This window comes from Motacilla alba, chromosome 2, assembly GCF_015832195.1.
Source record: "Motacilla alba alba isolate MOTALB_02 chromosome 2, Motacilla_alba_V1.0_pri, whole genome shotgun sequence".
Classification (NCBI taxonomy): Eukaryota; Metazoa; Chordata; class Aves; order Passeriformes; family Motacillidae; genus Motacilla; species Motacilla alba.
In genome coordinates, this window is record NC_052017.1 from 120,783,582 (window position 1) to 120,804,639 (window position 21,058).

The 21,058-nt window shown below is 35.9% G+C and overlaps 1 protein-coding gene across 4 annotated transcripts in view; it reads left to right on the forward strand.

Moving 5' to 3' along the window:
- Positions 1–21,058, forward strand: part of CRISPLD1 (cysteine rich secretory protein LCCL domain containing 1) — a 37,242-nt gene that overhangs the window by 13,526 nt on the left and 2,658 nt on the right. For all 4 annotated transcript variants that reach the window (XM_038129295.1, XM_038129293.1, XM_038129292.1 and 1 more), the window contains 11 exons: positions 6,218–6,336; positions 6,471–6,603; positions 8,004–8,119; positions 9,267–9,367; positions 10,471–10,650; positions 10,743–10,803; positions 10,929–10,995; positions 11,610–11,740; positions 14,569–14,612; positions 14,700–14,772; positions 16,884–16,959. In XM_038129295.1, the coding sequence (XP_037985223.1) occupies positions 8,058–8,119; positions 9,267–9,367; positions 10,471–10,650; positions 10,743–10,803; positions 10,929–10,995; positions 11,610–11,740; positions 14,569–14,612; positions 14,700–14,772; positions 16,884–16,959 (795 nt within the window). In that variant the 5' untranslated portion in view covers positions 6,218–6,336; positions 6,471–6,603; positions 8,004–8,057. The remainder of the gene's footprint in view (positions 1–6,217; positions 6,337–6,470; positions 6,604–8,003; positions 8,120–9,266; positions 9,368–10,470; positions 10,651–10,742; positions 10,804–10,928; positions 10,996–11,609; positions 11,741–14,568; positions 14,613–14,699; positions 14,773–16,883; positions 16,960–21,058) is intronic.

Here is a 21,058-nt window from a genome sequence, read left to right on the forward strand (position 1 = left end):
GAATCAGCTGCCTCGATGCCCTTCCATCTTCTTTTGCTCCCTTCAGTACCCTGTATTTACCAGGGAATTCTCATAAAGCAAAGTCATTGAAACCTGGTCACATCAGAGCATGGATTAGGGAGCTAGTGGATGAGAAATCAGGTGCTGTGCACACCTGTTTTTCAAAAAATTATAGTCTCCATTTTTATGAAGAGAAATTTCCTATATTTTTAAGTAACAGTGTTTGAAGATTTAATTCATCCTTTGGCAAACAAAAGGATCCTTGCCTATAGATATGCAGAGATTTCTTTTCAACTTATCCACTTCTTTCAAAGAGTTCAGTTGTTTTAAAAGTGTCCTAAGTTTAAATTTGTAAAATACTGACTATTTCTGAGTATCATGGAAAAACTTCTTGAATTAAGCTTAAAGTTAAATTCAGGTAAGCTCAATATAGATTTTAGTAGCCAGATTTTAATATCACTAATGACATTGTGGTTAAAATTTAAGAAATGCTTACTTCTGGTAGGACATAAAATAAATAGATTGCTATGACTCTTCATATTCTTCCGTTTTTATTCTGGCTTCTTTTAAAATCCCAAGCATCTTGGCATTTTAAAGATCACTGATTAGTTTTGTATTAGAAGTTCTTCATTGTGTTATTTGATCTGAATGGACATGAAAAGGTCTTTATCTTTCTTTGTATATGGAGATGCTTTCATTGTTTGAAGTCCAAAGCATGCCATCATGTAAGTGAAACAAGGGAATGCTATTAAAAACACAATAATAAAATTTGTATTCCACTAAAGAGGGATATTTTAAATAATTAGGCAGATTATTTTACCTGTTTGTTTCATTTAGCCTACTTTGTGCGTGAAATGCATTATATTTAGAACTAATCTTGACAGGATTCATATGAAAATACTTTAAAATAAACAGTCTTTTATCCTTAGAATTAAGATGCACAGCTTTTCTTCATATAACTTCAATTAGAATAAATAGTTTAGGAAAGAAATTTGGATCTCCTATTTTAATTACTGAAAGAGAAGAACAAAATTCAAGGTAGTATCAAAAATGTAAAGCGGCTCCTTCCTGTTCTTGATCCGATCTCTGAAGCATGTTGATAATTCAGTAGAAAATCTTCAGAATTTTTCAAATTCCACCCACATGTAACTGTAGAATTGGCCTGTAAAAATACCTTTAAGCTAATTTTCTCAGAGTAAGCTGTGATATGGCATTGCAGTCTTGCAGATTTCTTGTACAAATTTTTAATTTCAGAAATTTCATACGTATTCATGTTACTAGCACCTGTGTATAATTTTTGCATTACTGGAGTAGTCAGATATAAATTTAAGATAGTTTTCCAAGTGGTTGCATCAGGCATTAGGATACCATTTATAGAATCACAGAATTGGTAAGGTTGGAAGGGACCACTGTGGGTCACCTGGTCCAACCTTCTACTCAAGCAACCCTACTCAAGCAGGGTTATTCTACAGCACATGGCAAAGGATAGCATCCAGATGGTTCTTTATCTGCATTGTGGGGGACTGAGCAACATCTCTGGGCAACCTGCTCCAATGCTCAGTCATCCACACAGTCAAGTTCTTCCTCATGTTTTGGGGGAGCTTCTTATGCATCAGTTTCTGCCCATTGCCTCTTGTCCTATTGCCTGGCACTACCAAGAAGAGCCTGGCTCCAGTCTCTTGGCACCCTCGTACCCGGGTTTTTTCCTCCCCAGGTGCAGGATCCTGCATTTGCCTCTGCTGAATTTCAGATAGTTCTTCTCTGCCCATCTCTCCACTTTGTCCTGGTCCTTCTGAAGGGCTATTGCCCACTGCTCCCAACTTTGTGTCAACAATGAAACTCCTGAGGAGACACCTGCCCCTTCATCCAAGTAATTAATAAAAAGTTGAACAATATTGGGTCCGTTATTAAACCCTGAGGGACACCACTAGAGACAGGCCTGCAAATAGACCCTGTGCCACTGATTACAACCCTCGGAGATCTGCTTCTCAGCCAGGTCTAAACCTCCCTCGCTGTTTACTCAAGTCCACAGTTTCTGAGTTTGCCTGTGAAGATGTTGTGCAAGACAGTGTAAGGAGCCTTGCTAAAAGTCATGGTAGATGATATCCACTGCTCTCCCCTCATCCAGCCAAGTAGTTGGTTCATCATAGTGGGAAATTGGGTTGGTCAAGCATGATTTAGCTTTTGCAAATCTGTGCTTACTACTCCTGATCACCTTGTCCTTCACGTTGGTAGAGATGGCCTCCAGAACAGGGCGCTCCATTTCCTTTCAAAGGATTGAGGTGAGGCTGACTGTGGTAACTTCCTGGGTCCTCATTCTTGTGCTTTTTGAAGACTGGGGTGACATTTGCGTTTTTTTCAGTCCTCAGGCACCACTCTGATCTCCACAAGCTTTCAGACTTGATTGTGAGCAGCCTCACTATTGTGTCTGCCAGGTCTCTCAGCACTGCTGTATGCAATCTGTTAGGACCCATAGACTTGTTGATCTCAAGTTTGGATAGGTGTTCTCTGACCCAACCTCTACTTGACAGGGGGAAAGTTCTTGCTATCATTCCATTACTCTGGTCTCCTAGATCAGAGATCCCTGAGGGCTGGACTTGCCAATGAAACCCAATGCAAAGAAGGTGTTCAGTAACTGCCTTCTCTGTGGCCTGCTACCAGGGCCCCCCTCAGTTTAGTAAAATGCCCACACTATGCTTAGTTTTCCTTTTGTTACTGATGTATTTGAACAAGTCCTTCATTTTGTACTTCTTATCCTTGACCAGATTCTTGAAAGGCCTTGGCCTTCCTTCTCTCATTTTTATTTACTCTGGCAACCTCTCTATATTCTTTCCAAGTGGTCTGACTCAGCTTCCGACTCCTGTGTATTTCCTGACTATGGTTGAGTAATTACAGGAGCTCTTTATTCATCCACACAGCCCCCTTTGCCAGATTTCTTGCTCATCAGGGTGCCTCATCCCTGAGCCTGGAGAAAACGGTCCTTGAATATCTTTCCCTCTTTTTATTCAAGGTCATTATAGTGATCCTGGAGATTGGGAAACCTTTTCATTTCTACATTAGATTTGTGTTATATAGCTTCTGTCTTGGTAAGTCTTGGAGACACAAGTAACTATGACTTCTAGCACTTGTATCTCTTTTTTCTCTACTGGCTGTAGGAGATTAGTGATGTTTTATTCACCTTTTTTCCTTGAAGTCTCTGGTAATCAAGAAAGTGACTCTAATCTCTAGGAAATTCTTTGGAACTGGGACATTTGGACATTCTTCCAGGATGTTTTATAAAATTTATATTCCTTAGTAGAGAGGTGGTTTTTTGTTTGTTTGGTTTTTTTTTTTTTAATTTTAACTTTTATTGAAGCCATTTCAGGAAGTGGAGGCTTTGATGAGAAAATGAGCCCATAGAACAATGAACACTGCACTTAACTAGTTCTTCCCCCCATAGTGCTATTTACACTTGATTGATTTTTTTATATCTGAATATATAACACCTTTTATATTTACTCCATCACATCTCAAAATATACTTGAGTGATTAAATGAGAAGGAAATTAAGTTATGTCTTGGTACTCATAAATGAAGCTGCTTTGAGGGAAGTGTACTATGATAAGGCCTAGAAAGTGGGAAGTGTGCTTATCTCTGGCTAGGTAAGGTAAAGGGAGTAAAGACAACATCTTATTCTGTGGATGAAAGCAGAGAAACAGTTAAAGAAGACGGAACTTTTTTTCAAGACTATACCCATTTTCAACAGTACTTGGAGTGTGGGTGTTCATCTGTCAGGAGGATTAACGATGAATTTCAGTTTTTAATCAAAAAGCTGTACTTTCAGAGTTCTGGATGGCTCTGTCATGCATAGCTTTCATTAGTCTTTAAAGAAAATTTTGTTAAAGGTAATTACTTCACAGGCTTGAAGAGCTGATTCAGGCAGCTACTATTGATTGCCCAGCTCTAAACTTAAAAAAAAAAAAAAATTTCAGGTAAAATAGCTAAATATTTTAAAACTTTTGTGATGAGAAAAACAGAACAATAGTACAATTCCTTTAACCTGATGACTGATGTTTTAAAAGTGGAAAATGTGGGGGGATGCTTTACAAGAGAATATCTTCAGGCTTTCTGAAAGTCATAAGAGCTATAAGAAATTGTAGCTAGCCTTGGAGGTAGGAAGTTCTCAAACTGAGCAAGTGCTGAAATTTTGTTCTATTGTAAGTCTAATTTATTCTAAGTTTGTATTTCAGAGTCCAGTTGGCAAAACCATTCTTAATAGCAATTATTTGGGAAATACTTTAACTTTATGACTTATTCATCCTAAGAGCTAAATATACATATTGTAAGATTTTGAGATGACTTAATACCATACAATATATGCAACAAAGAAAAATTGTAGTGGCTTTTATTTTAAAATAATATGGTCTTGTGATTTTATTGTAGAGGACAAAGCAACTCTACTACAGCCTATAAGAACAAAGTATTTATGTGGAGGAAGTGTGTTAATCTTCATGTGTTTTAACAATGGGCACAATAGAGAGAAGAACATTTTATGGTGGTGTGACAGCTAAAGGGAAGGGGAAAAGAGTTATACAGACTGTCATATATAACTTCATTATTTAAGATTAGAATATTTTCTTCTGGAGGTTACAAAAAGTTCTGGTTTATGACACAGAAATAATGGTCTAGGAGAGTGAATGGAAAATTTGTACAGTTTTCTGAAGTTAGTGGTCTTTGTATCCACAGGTGGGTTAAAAGATTTATTCTGTCATTATTATACTGTTTGAGTATTTCTGTCAAAATAATGTTGCATTTTGGGATTCAAAATATACCCTGTAAATTGTTTACTTGCTTATAATATTAATAATAACAGACAAAATGCCATCCAATACATTACAGATTTATGAAGAAGATAAGCAAGAACAGATATTCTAGGATTAAATTGAGTGAATAAAGTATTTACATAATAATGGTCTTGCATAACCAAGGACATACTTGTTTTTGATGAGTTATCTGATTAATAATTTGAAAACTGCATATCAAAATCCATAGAAAAATAAATTTTAGCATGTGGAATTTGTCTGTTATATTTGTGCAATCTTTGGCTGCGATAACGAGTTTTCTGCCTTTTATCTGTGCCAAAAATTAGTAGACATGATCTCCAGTGTCTGCATGGGAATTTGGATCTGGAAATACTGAATTACTGTTATTTAGATAGCATAGTCTCACTTAATGAAATTTAGTCTGAATGTATGATGAAATACTTCAGGTTCTATCAACATGTTTTTCTTTCCTGGAGGCAATCTAGTTTCCTAACCTGAGTGTTAGTATTAGTCAGGTATCTGGAAACTATTTCTGCAGCTATCAGGAGATTCCAAAAGCCAAGCAAAATTATGGGTACTTTGCACTAGAGCAATGGACTACTTTGAGCAAACCCCAGCTTAGTGCAGTAAAAACTATGCATTCACAATATGATATGACTTTTTTCAAGAAGAGTATGTCTTAGTATACATTTGAAAGAAACTTGGATTTGCCTTTCAGCTGCAAGCTTATTCTTCCATCTTGCTTAAAAGAATAAAAATTAAGGATAAACAACAATTCATAATCTCTTTTTTTACTACTTCTAAGCATGCCTCTTTACTATCATGAATGTCCCTTTTTTTGCTAACCTATCCATAAAATCAATGAATCAATGAACCTTACTCTAGTTTTTATAATTTGCATTGGAATTGTGTATTATTTCAACCAAAGGTGGTTATAGAAAAGGAAGAGGAAATCACATTCATTTCACATAAACTATTAGTTTAGAGGAAATAAAGTCTTGTTTGAAAGCAGGTTGGATAATACCCTTTCAGTTAAGAAAGATGCTCATTACTCAAAAACAATCTCACAAGACAAAAATGCACTTAATTTAGCTTGGAAAGTTGAACTAAGCCTTTCAGTTTCATATTTGTGCTTTATTCACTGCAGCATGGCTGCACGTGGTTTCTAAAGGGAATGCTGAGAAGGGATTAAAACTTTTTTTCTCTTGGTGAAAGCATTTTTCTTTCTTACAAAACAAAAATGCAGCGTACATTTTTCAATTCTTACTTTTCAGTCTTATGCCTCAGTAAAAGAAACTTCAAAAATTCCAAAAATTGACAGTTTTTCTCTTTTTTTTTTTTTTTTTTTTTTTTAAGAATAAGATAGATACCAAATATTTTTAAGAGGATTTTCCTTTGTTTTCTTTTAAATTTCAGACATGGGACACAGAACTGGAGAGATCTGCAGAGTCATGGGCTGAAACCTGTCTGTGGGAGCATGGACCAGCAAGCCTTCTTCCATCAATTGGACAAAATCTGGGGGCACATTGGGGAAGGTAGTTTAAGATACTATTTTGTGCAATATATGAGATTTTTAAAAATCTAACAAACTTTGCTTGTTAATAAAATGAGAAAATGGCAGAAGCTACAACTGTTGAATGATCTAAAATACTGCTACTGGCTTTCCTAGGTACAGACCTCCAACATTTCATGTCCAAGCATGGTATGATGAAGTGAGAGATTTCACATATCCCCATCCTCATGAATGCAATCCGTATTGTCCATATAGATGCTCTGGTCCTGTTTGTACACATTACACACAGGTATGTAGATGTGCTTGATTTTAATCACCTATGGAAAAGAGTGGCAGAGACTTCCAGCTAGGTTGCTGTTTGACAGAACGCACTAACTTGCAGTACATTCCACTCCACAGGGCTTGTAACTACGTATCAATGACAAAGTAAGGTTGTCATACAAATCTTTAGCTTTCGTCCTCATAAATAGCAGCAGGATTGAGGAAAAAGCTCACAAGCCCCAGTGGTAAACTGAGTATTACTGCTCAGTGCATTTTGCATAATCTGGATAGTCCTTCCTATAATATGTTGAAGAAACAGCTCATTTTAAAAACAAAAAGTTTTCTTAGTTGAATTCCTCAGATCAAACAGTCGTCCTAAAGACCTTGTTTTAACTTCAGGAAGATTTTTAAATTAGTGATAATTTACTTCCTATTTCTGAAATCTGTGTATCTAGCCTGAATATTTATTGAGGGGTACCAGTCATGCTTTCAATGAACGGGAAATACATGATCTTCAGATCATATTTTGGTCGACATATAATTTTTGATATAACATTGGAAAACTTAAAAATTATTAATTTTTAAACTCTTCTGTTTACTAGCATAATTTACAATTGTATCTAATTTTAAAATAAAGTTACCTCTATTTTCCTATTTACTGTATCTATAACCTGTAATTACATTTACTAGTACATGCAAGAGCAATACATATATACAGCTTTTTTGTGGTACTAGTTCTTCATAATAGTTATCTCTTTCAACTCTTAAATCCTGCTGGATCTACAGATTTGGCTTACCTTGAATAAATAGATTTTCCACACCTGTCATATTTTTATCATTTGAAAATTCCAGGCTTTGTAATTTTGATTATTTTTGAGATCTGCAGTGAAAGGTGAATATAGGAGCACAGCCACCTTAGGTTGCAATGGCATAAAAGCATATAAATTTAAAATCCATTACTTGGCTCCATTCAGTGTATGAGTATTTTTGTTAATGTTTTTATCCTTTCTTACCTCCTTTTACTGCTGAAAAATATCTGTTGTCTCAGTCCAACCAATCCAAACCGCTCTGGGTCTTCAGGTTGTACTGGGAACTCCAGCACGCAGGACCATAACTTGCAGCTCACAATTATCAATTAATTGTGATTCTAAGAATCAGATCTTCACGTTTTGTAAATGTTTTGCTGCACTTTCAAATATATGCTTAGAGCATTTGTACAAAATGAGAGTCATATCTTTACCATCGAGGTAAAACTTTTCTCTCTAATAAGGGTATAACTGAATGGCCTTTTGACACCTGTAATTAGGCCACTTCAAGCCATTTATAACAGAGGGGAATACATCACTTTGGTAATTTGAGTTTTGTATATTGGAGATAGTTTTGATTTTAAGTTGATCATCTTTGGTTTTCCTCTTTTCTTTCCCATAGGTTGTTTGGGCTACAAGTAGCAGAATCGGTTGTGCAATTAATTTGTGTCATAACATGAACATCTGGGGGCAGATTTGGCCAAAAGCAGTTTATCTTGTATGCAATTATTCTCCTAAGTAAGTAGATTGACACCCAAAAATATCTTGAGGGGGCAAGATATTTTATAATAGTCCAGGAAATAATCTGCAAGGGAATCAGTCTGGATTTTCTGGTTTTTGTACCTTTACAAAATAGAGCATTGTTCCCAAACAGCCTTTGGCTGCACAAATACTCTTGTGAGTTTTCTGGTGCTTCAGTTTTCTGGCCTGTGTTTTAGCACATATACAGCATCAGAGACCCTTAATATAGTGTGATATTTTTGTGAAAAATAAATGTATCTCCCCACTGTGACTTAAAGGAATGTGTAAAAGTAAGCCCAGGGTTAAGATCAAATTTTGTAGGATATTCCATCTAGGAGAAAGTGGAGCCCATTCTCTTGGAAACTCTGATATTATCTAGGAAAGAGGTTGTTTGTGGGGTAAACATGCATTTGATGTGTTGGTCTGTCCTGCCAGCTCCTGTGCTTAAAATCTTATCAAAGTAGGTTGTTTCTCTTTCCTGGTCTATCAGATATGCTGGAAGCTGGTTATAAAATCCAAGATATCCAATTTTAGAAGACCGTGGTCACTCCCCTAATCATATTTATTTCCATTCTGAGAGGATTTATGCTACTGGATGACAAGTACTTTCACAAAACTGACATAGTCTTATGGTGCTGTGCCAGTCTGAAAAGATCTTAGGGCAATTTATGTCAATTCTTAATTTTTTTTCTTCATGGACTTTTCAACTAGGTCCTGTGTATTTGGTGTAGAATCAGAGAATAATTTGGATTGTGAAAGACCACTAAGACCATTGACTCCAGCCAGTAACCTAATGCTGGCAAGTCCACCACTAAACCATGTCCTTGAGTGCCGCATCTACACACCTTTCAAATACCTCCAGGGATGGTGACTCTACCACTTCCCTGGGCAGCCTGTTCCAGTGCTTGGCAATCCCTTCAGTGAAAAATGCTTCCTAATATCCAATCTAAACCTCCCCTAGTGCAACTTCAGGCCATTTCCTCTCATCCTCTTGCTTATAACTTGAGAATATCAGAAGAATATTATCGTCTATGTGCCTGCTGGTTTTCATAATTTATTTCTTGATGTATTAAGTGCTGTTTAATATTAACATGTTAATATGCTCATTGTTTAATAGCATTTTTTGCTATTTTTTTCTGTAAAGGGGTAACTGGTGGGGTCATGCTCCTTATAAACCCGGCCGCCCCTGTTCTGCATGTCCCCCTAGTTTTGGAGGAGGTTGTAGAGAAAACCTTTGTTATAGAGGTATGTACTATAACTATGTTGTACAGGTATGTACTAATTACAGCTATAAACAGGAATAGAAATGTAACTTTCCTTTTGATTTCTTTCCTCACTGTGCTTTAACATAGTGAAAGAAAATATATTATGCATGTCCCCAAAGACCAGTTAGGCTCTACTTTACTATGCTGGATGGGAATATGTACTTGTGATAACGTGAGGATGAGTTTCACCAGAGGGAATGGAGTGCACTGAACTCCTGCTGATAAGTGCTGATTCAGGGGTTTTAGCAGATGAAGATGGAGACTCATTGTGTGCTCTTTATATGCCTTTCTGTAATTACACTGGAAGTCTATGCAGTAATTTGTTTATAGGGAAAAAATATCTCAGTGACATAGACATGTGGTGTCTGTGAAAAACCAAGAACAAAGCTAGAAGACATTAGTAATTAAAGAAAATGTCAGCTAGGATGATTATTAACTTACAATTTTTGGAGTAGCATTTATAGCACTGAAACACAGCATATTATGAAGCTGCTACTTCTTTTTGTTCCACCCTGTGAACAACTCATTTAGCAATTTTTGTTAATAACGTCTGTGATTTCATACGGACCACATGAATGCTGCATGTGTGTGCCCAAGTAGCTTTCCTATGGTTCTAAGTAAGAAATGGAGATACAGTTATGAGTGTTCCAAAATTATTTTCACTTTGTATGAATAGAAGAGCCTCATTTTCAGGTCAATGTTTCTGTGAAATAAGCTTTAATTGCATGCTGTCTATGAACTTGGTAAAACTTTGCCCATGTGTAACAGACGTTGTCCTTGTCCAATCGGTTTTCTGATGGCATGAAGATGTGTAAACAGGACTGTTAAGAGCAGTTTCATACTTCAATCATGCTGGGAAAGAAAAGTATATCTTTTCTCACTATGAGAAACATACTTGAGGTGTTTTAGTCATCTTGAGTTCTCCATCTTATGAAGCAGTGGAGAGTTTTCCTTGCTTTCTTCCTTTTTTCTAGCATTTTGTGAGAACAGAGCTGTTTTACTGAAACATGGTAAGGGATTTACATTCCACACTGATTTTATTTTTCTTCTGAGAGATTTTTTTTTTCCCATTTTTTGAAACAGAGGATTCAGAAAGACCTTATTCCCCCCATGAACCAGAAGAGGAAACCAATGAGATTGAACGTCAGCGATCCAAAGCCCAGGATGCAACTGTGCAAAGCCGGCCAAGAACACATCAACCTTCAGCCTCCACCGGCACTGATGACAGTGAGAAAAATGAAGTGATAAGCACGCAGCAAATGTGTAAGGAATTTACCTGATTTGCAAGTGGTCTACAAAATTGAATTATCTAGTATCAAATTCATTACAGTGAATTTGCTTTTTGCTTGTTTTAGCTCAGATTGTTTCATGTGAAGTAAGGCTAAGAGATCAGTGCAAAGGAACAACTTGCAATAGGTATGGTAAATTTTACAGTTGTCATTTTGAGATTTTTCTGAAAGGCTATATTTGTACATGAGCTGGAATATTTCCCGTTTTTGTAATCCCAGGATTTAAAACCAAGTTGTATTTAATTCTCTTAGGTATGAATGTCCTGCTGGCTGTTTGGATAGCAAAGCCAAAGTTATTGGAAGTGTACATTATGAAATGGTAAATACTTTCAAATTAGATTTTGTACCAGTAGAGTGTTTGATGAAATGTCTTTTCTGTTGGCATACTAGTTAAAATTGTATTAAGAATGGATTTTGAAGATGTCAGCATTCACCAAAACTAAAAGCTCACGCCAAATGTTTAAGAAAGCATCAGATGACTTAAATTTGCATCTGCTATTCTGTGTGTACTGTACAAATGTACTTCATGCTTATACATACAGAGAGGTAGAATTTTTGTGTCCACATATTTACATGCAAATATGTGAAGGGGCATGTAAAAGAGGAGTACAGCAATTTGTGGCTATGCTTGTATAAATTGTTTCAGTAAGATGGACCTGCTTGTGTGTAACCTGAATACTAGCTGAGAGTATATAATTTCGTCTGTAGAATGGGAAAACAGTATAGGAAATGACATGTACTGTGAGCAAGTGTACTGTAAATGAGAATAGTTTATCTTTGAGTAAGGCAAAGTGGTGGTTTATTTGATAAAAATAACACCTATATGGACCAAGTCAAAATTAAAAGACCCTCTACCAAGATGTTAATGACACAATGTAAGTAAAACCTGCTTTTTGTCTGACATAGATCTGCTCTTCCTGCTCTGTTTTTCAGCAATCCAGTATTTGTAAAGCTGCCATACATTATGGCATCCTAGACAATGAAGGTGGTTGGGTTGATGTGACTAGGCAAGGGAGGAAAAATTACTTTATCAAGTCTTACAGAAATGGTGTTCAGTCAATTGGGTAAGTTTTTTCTTAAAATGTCTGAAAAGGTTTTCATCTGTTTATTTTTGTTTCATACAAAATATATCACATTTTTAATAACATTTTGCTATGCTTTTTGTCGTAATGAATATGAAAATGCTATAAAAAGGCATGTGGATATAGAGATATTGTATCCATTTTGAAACTTTAGCCAGTGTTCGATGGTGGACAGAGAGTTGGCACAATAATACTGTGAAAGAAGGTTAAATAATTTACAGAATGACTTGGGCAGTAAGTTAGTGTTTGTAATTAAATAATGTTGAGAGTATTCAGTTAATTAATTGGTAATAGTATATATTTATTGTCAAAAACTAGCACATACTGGCAGATTATGTGTTTTGGACATGAACAGAGCAATCTATGACAATTAACAAAGCAATAATATTACAAGTTCATGTTTGTAAATGACCCTGTTGAAGTGTGGATATGGAACATGAAGAAAATGCATCTCTTCCTGTATGTTTAGGTAATTTCATCACAGTTCCCCAATTTACATATGACATTTTTCACAAATATTTTATATAATTTCTGCATTGGCCAGTGATGCAATATTATTCCACACTGTGGAAACTTAGTTTGGAAGTGTACTGCACTGCTGAGGTGCCTTCCCTAAGACTGGTATGTGAAAACAGCTCCAAATACTTGTAGACATGCTAAATAAAAACCCAGAAAAGCAACACATAGAAATGGAGAATGCTTGGCTGTTTCATATATAATTATCCAATGATAGAAAAACATCAGTATTCATATATTTGAATCTAAGATATTACTGGTGTTTGCAAATTATACTTCACTATATCATAATGTGTTCTTCAGAGCTTTGCATTATCTCCTTATTTCTATCTATAGTTAGTATATGTGTAATAGTGGTATGTGTGTAGCTCAAAGGGGTAATACTGAGCTGAAAGAAAACAGGATTTTTCTGAGTGATATTTTTGGCTCACATGCAAACCCAAGAGTCAAGGAGATAGGTGATCATCAGTGGCTGTGCTCTCATTCTGTGCTGTGCAAACAAATGGTACAGGCTATGACACCTGCCATCATTTCCCTTTTCAACAGCTATGTCTGAGCCAGCATAGAGAGGAGCATTGACATTGCAAACCAAATTCAGTGGCCTATAATCTGGACTACCTGGGTAGCACTTAAGGCATTGGTATCCATCAGTTTCTTTGGATCATCTGATGACCAGACTCTGGTTTGATTTACCTGCCTAAAAATGAAGATACAAACATTTCTCTTTTTTACTTTCTTTGATACAAAGATAGAAGTAGATCTTGATTATATCGATGCTAGCATATGAGGAGCCAGCTTGCTTACAAATGTAGGAGTAGATAAGCTGTAAAAAGTCTTTAAACTGGAACCAATTGATTTCCCATCAGTTGAAATCTCTGAGTTTCTATGCTATGTGAGAAAAAACTGTATGATTGTCCAGCCTACAGAGTGTATTTAGCACCTGTCCTCTGAGAATTGGAACTCAGGTAAAGTTATTTTGGCTGTGGGATAAATAAAGATTATTTGCCAAAGTTTCAAACCTTCAAAAGGCCCATCAATAAGGCAGGGGATGCCTTGCAGCTACCTGATTCTCACCAGTGGCTGTAGATGGAGCCTTGCATAAACTGCTATTTAATCTATTCAAGAATAGATGAAATTAGGTGGATCGCGCCTCTACTGTGTATTGCAAAACAGAATAGAGAATACAGAAAAGTAAGTGTCAGGGCAGCATACAGCAAGTGTCCTAATCTTCAGCTCCTTTGATTTCTTATCAGGGTAGCTAATACCAATGTTTTTTCAGCTGTTGGATTTTCTTAGGATACTGTTCTGAATATCTCAACAAGCTAGTGAACGATAGAATACATATTCCTACATCAGTGTTTGACAATGCTAGGGAAACAGAAGTATGAGCTACATCAGTGAAAGGTAATTGGAATCCAGTAAATGAGCAATGTGCAATTGATGGGTCATACAAGTAAATCAAGTGATGCAGGCAAACAGTGAGGTCCACAGGAGCAATTTGCTCTAAAGGTGAATAGGAAATAATTTCCTTGTTTGGTTGTTGTTTTTTGTTTTTTTTCATAAGCAACTTTATGGGTGCCAAAGGCGTCCTCAGCTTCTTTGTTATAGATGAAAAATACCACAATCAGAGGCATATCCCAGGAGTCAAAAGAGGAGGAAAACAGAAGATGGGGGGGATAAAATAGAAACCTTCATCAACTTGTAATGAAACAACATAATCTATGTACCTGACTTTTTATAACAAGAGGAAGCAGGTACATCTGAGTGTCATATAATTACTGGGAATAAAAGAACTCTTGCATGTTATACTAGGTTTTTAATGATGCTGATGACAACAGGAGATGCAAGATCCGAAAGTAAAATTTAATGAAATATTTCAGGAAGGCTATGAGGAGAAACTCTTCTCGGTGTTGGAGTTGTTTATAGGAATGAACCTTTAGCAAAAGGTGAATGAGCTCTTCTGGTAGATGAAAGCTTCTGTTCAACCACATGCTACATTATGAGGCACCAATATATTTCTTAATTGGTTCCTATCACAATTTCCTTTGCAAATTAAACTCCTAAAAGAGTTTAACACTCATTCCTGTTTTTGAAACACATTCACTGGAGTACAAAGTAGATGTGTCATTGCAATAAATATATTTCCTACTGGGGAGAAAGGGGTGCAGTGAGCAAAAACTGTGTGGGGACATTCTCTTGGGTTTACTTCCATATTTTCTAATAAAAATTATTCTAGCTAAAAGAAATCACTGAAATACGTTAGTTACTGATAATTTCTAATATTTCTTCTTCAGAAAATACCAATCTGCTAACTCCTTCACTGTCTCTAAAGTAACAGGTTAGTATTTATTTCTTACAAGCTCAGTACTACTCTGTTTTTTTCTAAACAGTAAGCATTTACTTCTTTGTGTTTTACTTTCTTCAGTTCAGGCTATCACCTGTGAAACCACGGTGGAACAACTGTGCCCATTTCAAAAACCAGCCTCACACTGTCCAAGGTAAAATTCATAAAATGTTATTAATTTAAGTGCTGCTCTATTTTCTGCCATTCACTAATTATTTAAGGTGATCTTAAGTTGTTAAGAAAGGTGACAAGAGTAGCTGTAAAAATGAAGTCAAAAACGTTCAAGTGATATTTTAGTCTTTGGTCTGAGTAGAGGGCAAGGTAGGTAAATATGATCTGCAGGATTTTTCTTTAGGAAGATGTCTTTTTCTTTCACTAATTAAGATCCTATTGCTAATCTTAGTGAATCTCTCTTACACTAAAGACTGTGAATAAAGGCACATTTTTATTTTTCATTGTCCATTATTATATATATGCACCTTGGGCAAAGTACGCTTTATTTCAATTTATTTACCTGTAAAACAGATGCAGAAGGATAAAATGCAGATAATTAAGATAACTATCATGGAAGTTACCAATTTGCTTGGGAGCTCTTGAAAAACTGGATTAAAAAAAAAAAATTGAAATGTATCTGGTTAAGGTAAGGTCTGGTCTGCAGGTTGGCTTTAAATATCTGTGCCATTTCTTTGAGGCCTGTGTTTTAACTCTTCGAAAGGTGCCCATACCACAATATTTTGACAAAGGAGTTTGGTAACAGTTCTTAAAACCATAGATGAGTCAAAGGTAAATACACTGCAGCATGATTTACCACAAATTAAGCTGGAGATATCCACAGGATTACTTTCATAGCAATCCTACAGCCAACACAGGAAACAAGTACAAAGCCAAAACTGCTAGGAAAACATCCCTTCATGTAGCACTTGGGTCCATGGACTTACTTGGTGTTTGGCTATGACTCCTGGCTTTCTAGCTGGAGGATGTAGAGAAGTAAGCTAAGGACTGGAGCACAGGAACGGATGGGTACAATCTCCTATCTGTTTCTTTTTCTCTTTGTTATTAAAAACAAAAGCTAACTTCATTAAGAGAAAAAACAGGTTTTGTCTTTAGGAAAATTAAAAAATAAGTACAAGGTTTAAAATGACATAATTCTGATGTGTCAACTTAAGGAACTTCACAATGGCAGTGATTCATTAAAGATTCCGTGCATGCTTTCAATTCTGAAAATGTAGTCTTGGGAATTACAAGCATTAGTCAGCCATGGCATTGATTACACAACCTCATTTTTCCCTCTTACTCCCAACTCATAAATCAGCAGCTCTTCAACAGCTTCTTCAACTTCTTGCTTCCTTCTGTTGAAAATATCTTTCCTGACTCTTACCAGCATGTTTTAGTTACCCATCTGGCAAGACTCTAGCATGCTCAAGTGATTTCACTTCCCAAATATTGATTGGAGCCTGGATAACATTTTAGAGAGGAACACTTGCCCAGGGCTGCCCCATGTAGTGTGGCTCTATTTTTCAAATGAAATAGCTCAGAGTAGACCTAAAGTCAGCTGATGGTTCTTGTTTGTAGCATATCACAGTTAGCAAATAAAATGCTGACACCTTTTGTACTACACTTAGGTTCCCACATGGTTTTCCTGTGCATTTTGAAGGTATAGAAGACATGAATCACAGCGAAAATTTTCCTCAATGTTAATGAAATGCACTTATTAAATACAATGTTTGTTTTAGTAGGTTTCTGACCTCCCAGAATCAGCTAGGAGTCTCACTACTTTCCAAGGTTTTTCATTCTAGCCATATATGCCAATGCTCAGCTTCATTATAAGTTGCTAAATTGGCTTGTGGCACCAGGTCATCAGTATCAAAGCAGATCCTCAGTCAGATCTGCCTCTTCTGAGACTGTATATTTTGTATAGGGCACTTAGAATCAGATAAATTATAGAATAATGAACAGGCTGTCTTCTCACTGACTTTTCTACTTGCCTCATGTATGTTGAAGAAGAACACCATCTACTTACCCAAAGGAAAGAAGACTAGACTTGTTAAAGTATGATTTTAAGCACTTTATTATGAACCTCAACACATCAGCAATGCTTTCAGTTGTATGGTCCAAGCCTCAGAAACTGACAGGTTTTAAATAGCATTACGGACCCATATGTATAAACAATCAACTTGATTTATACTTAATAATGCTGTCATTGAACATGTATTAATTCTCTGATACTCTTCCTAACTGTATGTGGTTTTGTTTTTGATCTTTCAGAGTATATTGTCCTCACAACTGTATGCAGGCAAATCCACACTACGCTCGTGTAATTGGTACACGAATTTATTCTGATGTAAGTATAGGGATTTACATTGTGTTATAAAATGAGACATAAAATTCTATAAAAAGAAATATAATGTAGCTATGAGATTGTATATTGATATACTGTTTTCCACCATATGATGATTTTTTACCAAAAATACCCCTTTATTTTCGAAAATTCTTTTTCAGAGGCTCCCATTTAAGTTAGCAGATGCCAAAGATATGGAAAATTATTTGGAAACTCATTGTAGGCTTCACTAGGCTCTGGACCAATACTTTAAATTTTTTTATCAAAATTCCCACTGTTCAATATTTGTCCAACATTACCAGTGTATATTCATTTAAACCCTTGCACTTTAGATCCTGTTGCTACCATAACTTCTGTCAGACTATACAAAAAATATTGCTCTTAAAATAAATGTCTACAGTCTGTTATTTTGAATATTTCTTATCTGTGTGAATAGCTAAGTATTTGTCACAGAGTTTTGATATATTTGTGTAAAGTATCTCACACTTGCATATTATTTTAACAGACTTTTGTTTTGTCATTCTGTTTGATAGTCAAATTTTTTCCCCTGTCTTTTCTACAGCATGTGTAGTTTTGATGTGGGTAGAAAGTCTGAAAAGAGGTTTCTAATTTATGCTCCTTCTTTGTCATGTCTCTGTGAAGAAGCCAGGATGTAATGGCAGAGAAAGCAGTTTGTATTTTTGGCAGTAAACTCTAGTTTAACTGTCCTGTGGATGTCATAAAGAGTAGTATGACAACCAGCTGGGTCAGATGATGATTTTCACTACTTTCCAGCTCTTTGAAATGTGTGAAAACAGTATGTGAATATTTACTCCTCAGCATTGTGAAACTAACTGATGTCCATTAGATTACCTGAGTGTCTTGTCCTGAAAACACTCTTGTCCATGAGAGTGTCGTGGGTGTGAATGGTATTTCCAGTTCAGAAAGATAATTGATTTGTGAACTGGATCCTTAATGTGCATAAAAGGGGCAGTGAAAAGAGATTCAATGCAAGTCCAGTTTGTGGAAGATGATTTTCTTTCAGCTCTGTGGTTGCAATTAAGGGCTACAGACAAAGTTTCCCAGTGAGTTAGAAGAGACTGTTGTAGGAGAAAAAAGACATGCTTATGTTTAACCTTGACAGGGGAAGTCTCATAATATGTATTTTCTTTGCCTGGACAAGTCCCAGGTGACTTTTAATTAGTGTTATAGAGGTATACTTTAAAATTATTTTAGGCGTACTATCTCATTAGTCATCTCAATTGTATAGACATGTGTGCAGCCATGCTGCTTTTAGGAAAAAATGGATGTAAGTACAGGTGAAAAAACAGAGATGGGAGTCTTCTTATCAACTTCAGATGCTGTCAGGGTAGACATTTACACTGAAGGTGCTTCTTCTAGATTATGTTTTCAGTAATTTTTAGTACAGAGCGTGTAGTGGTAAAGAAGGTAAATAGGTATCTGCAGAGCAGAATTCATTTGAATTTTTCAGTGTGTCTACCTTACTTCTTCCAGGGGCTAGACACCAGGAAATATCCTTTATCTAAAGAGTTCGATGGAGTTGTAAAATTTTATACCATTTGAAGGCTTTGATCATACAAATTGTTGTTTCAGTAACCATACATGAAATATTCCCTGAAACTTCTGCAAAAGTATTCATAATCCTCTGCTATGGTAAAATATAGAGAAAATTATGTAGAAAGCTATTAAATAGCTCCATATTCCTGTGATGGTATGTTCAAGACGCTTGTGGTTTAAATGCCTTTGTAGAGTAATGCTATGCTGTGGTAGATACTGGTGTTTGTTGAGTATCTGAAGAAGGAAAATAATTAACTTGGTATTCAGATCCCATGATCTGTTAAAAATACTAACGAGCTTAGGAGTGTTCACAACACAGTAATAAAGCACAGCCAAATAATGCTGTGTGAAGTGTTCGTACTAACTTTAAAATACTGCCTTATGCATCCTTTGGAATTTCTCCATCAAAATTAAAGAAACAAACCCAAATCTTTGAAGTTTTCCAGAAAGTGACACAGGGATGTAAACCACAAATAATGTGCTGCAATTTGTGATAGACATAGTGAAATCCTGTTTTGCTTAAATCAACAGGAGGCTTGCCTTAGTGGTTCAAGGAAGTATAATCTGGAAGACATAATATTGAGCACAGTAAATACTGTGACATCACTACTGGAATCTGATTCTATTTAGATGTCTAATAGTCTCACTCCCAAGACACTGAGAAGTACTTGAGAGATAAGAGCAGATAATACTTTGTAAAAAAAGATATTCTGTATATGTTTATAAAACTATATGCATCTATTCGTAATCTAAACTCATGCATAATCGCATCTAAATTCATTCATAATTATGAATTTATACTCATCTAATTGCTCATTTATTCAAAAACGATGTGCATTTGTTCTCTAGCCTCCTCTGGAATGTAGCATTAGAATGTCAGTTTATTTTTCATCTGAAAATGGTCTTTGAGCTGGCTTTGTGAACCCAGTTTTCTGACCTCTCCTTTTTCACATTTTCCATTTAAGTGTCGTGTCCTCACCTTTGAAATGTGCATTAGCCCAGCCATACTTGATTGGTCCAGTTGTGGTGCCAGCCCTTACAATGGCCCCATCCTTTGCTGGAGATCGTTTCCAACAAGCAGTCAGCCTGCTCTCTCAAAATCTCCATCCCTTGACTTTTCCTTTCCTTTTTACTTGACTAGAAACTTCCAGATAATGTTGGAACAGCCACCACATGTTAGCCGTCCTCAAATGTAATTATGAAAGTATGCTCCTATGCCATGGTGTAAAGGCTGAGGGTACATTTTGGTTACTATTAAAGAGGTGAAAAAGCTCTTTCTTTTCCCCAGTTGTACCTCCAGCCTTTTTTTATATCTCCAGTGGGAACTGAAAACAAAGTTACTGCTGTGTTATTGTACCAAGAATGAATAGAATGAATAGTTTTCTTCTAGTTCTTCAGTGTAGTTAATTGCTTGTAAATATCATCTTTTATTTCTTCTGACTGTAATCCTCTATTGCAGAGGCCATTATTCCCCCTGGGTATTTGAAATTGCACATGATCAGTCAGTCTACTCTTTAGTTACTCCACAGTATGGATAAATAAGGCGTGCTGTAGTCTTAACAATAAGGCATCCATTGGTGTTCACGGTATAAAAAAACATTTTGCAACCTTGGGATGAGGAAAAGTACAGAGGGGTATAAATGGCATCCTTTCTGGCATGTTCAAAAACTGCACCCAGCGGTGTGGAAAGAAAAACTCTAAAGCATCTTTGCAAAAGATTATTTGCATAAATGATTTCAGATCTTTACTGCTTTAAATATTGTGACATTAAAAGACAAACTATATATGAGTGAATCTGGCAAGTCCTGTGCTTAGAATGAAAGTAGGAAAATTACTGCTATTTTAAATTCCTGATTTTATACAGCATTGAGATTGAAAATGGTTATGATAACATATATAAATTATTCCAATTATACCTGGAAGAAATGCAGTTTTTTTGTTTAAATTGTGGCCTGTTTCACCAGCTATTTATATTGGCTAAATTTTAAAGGTTGTTTGTGGAGAAACCTATTGCATTGAAAACTTTTCCCACCAAAACCCCTTGTTTTTAAATGGAGATACACTGAAGCTGGAACTGCACTTTGCTATGCTATGTTTTAAAGATTGGGATCTACCTTCTAGAAAATCTAAGTTTCATTCTTCTGATAATTATTAAAATGCTGAAAGAGTAATAGTGTAGTGCAAGTTTAAATCAATTATTTAAATTGAAGTTATCAAGAATGTCACTGAGAAATCCTTCTGTGGATATTGTTTATTTCTCATGGGTTCACAAAGGGAATTTGTGACCAGAAAATAGACATTTCAAGCAGCTGTAAGTGTTGTTAACTTAACAGAGAACTTTCATATTAGACCTCTATCTTCTGTCTGATGCTCACATTATACCCTTCATCTAATTAGCTTTTAGTATTTACCCATGCCTGGATACAAAACTGTGATGCTTCCTTTAATTATGGATCATTTCACAAGTGTTTGAGGTTTTGGCTGATCCTTTCATTTTGAAAGGCTGAAGAATTCAAACATCTTCCTGATCTTTGAACTGAAATAG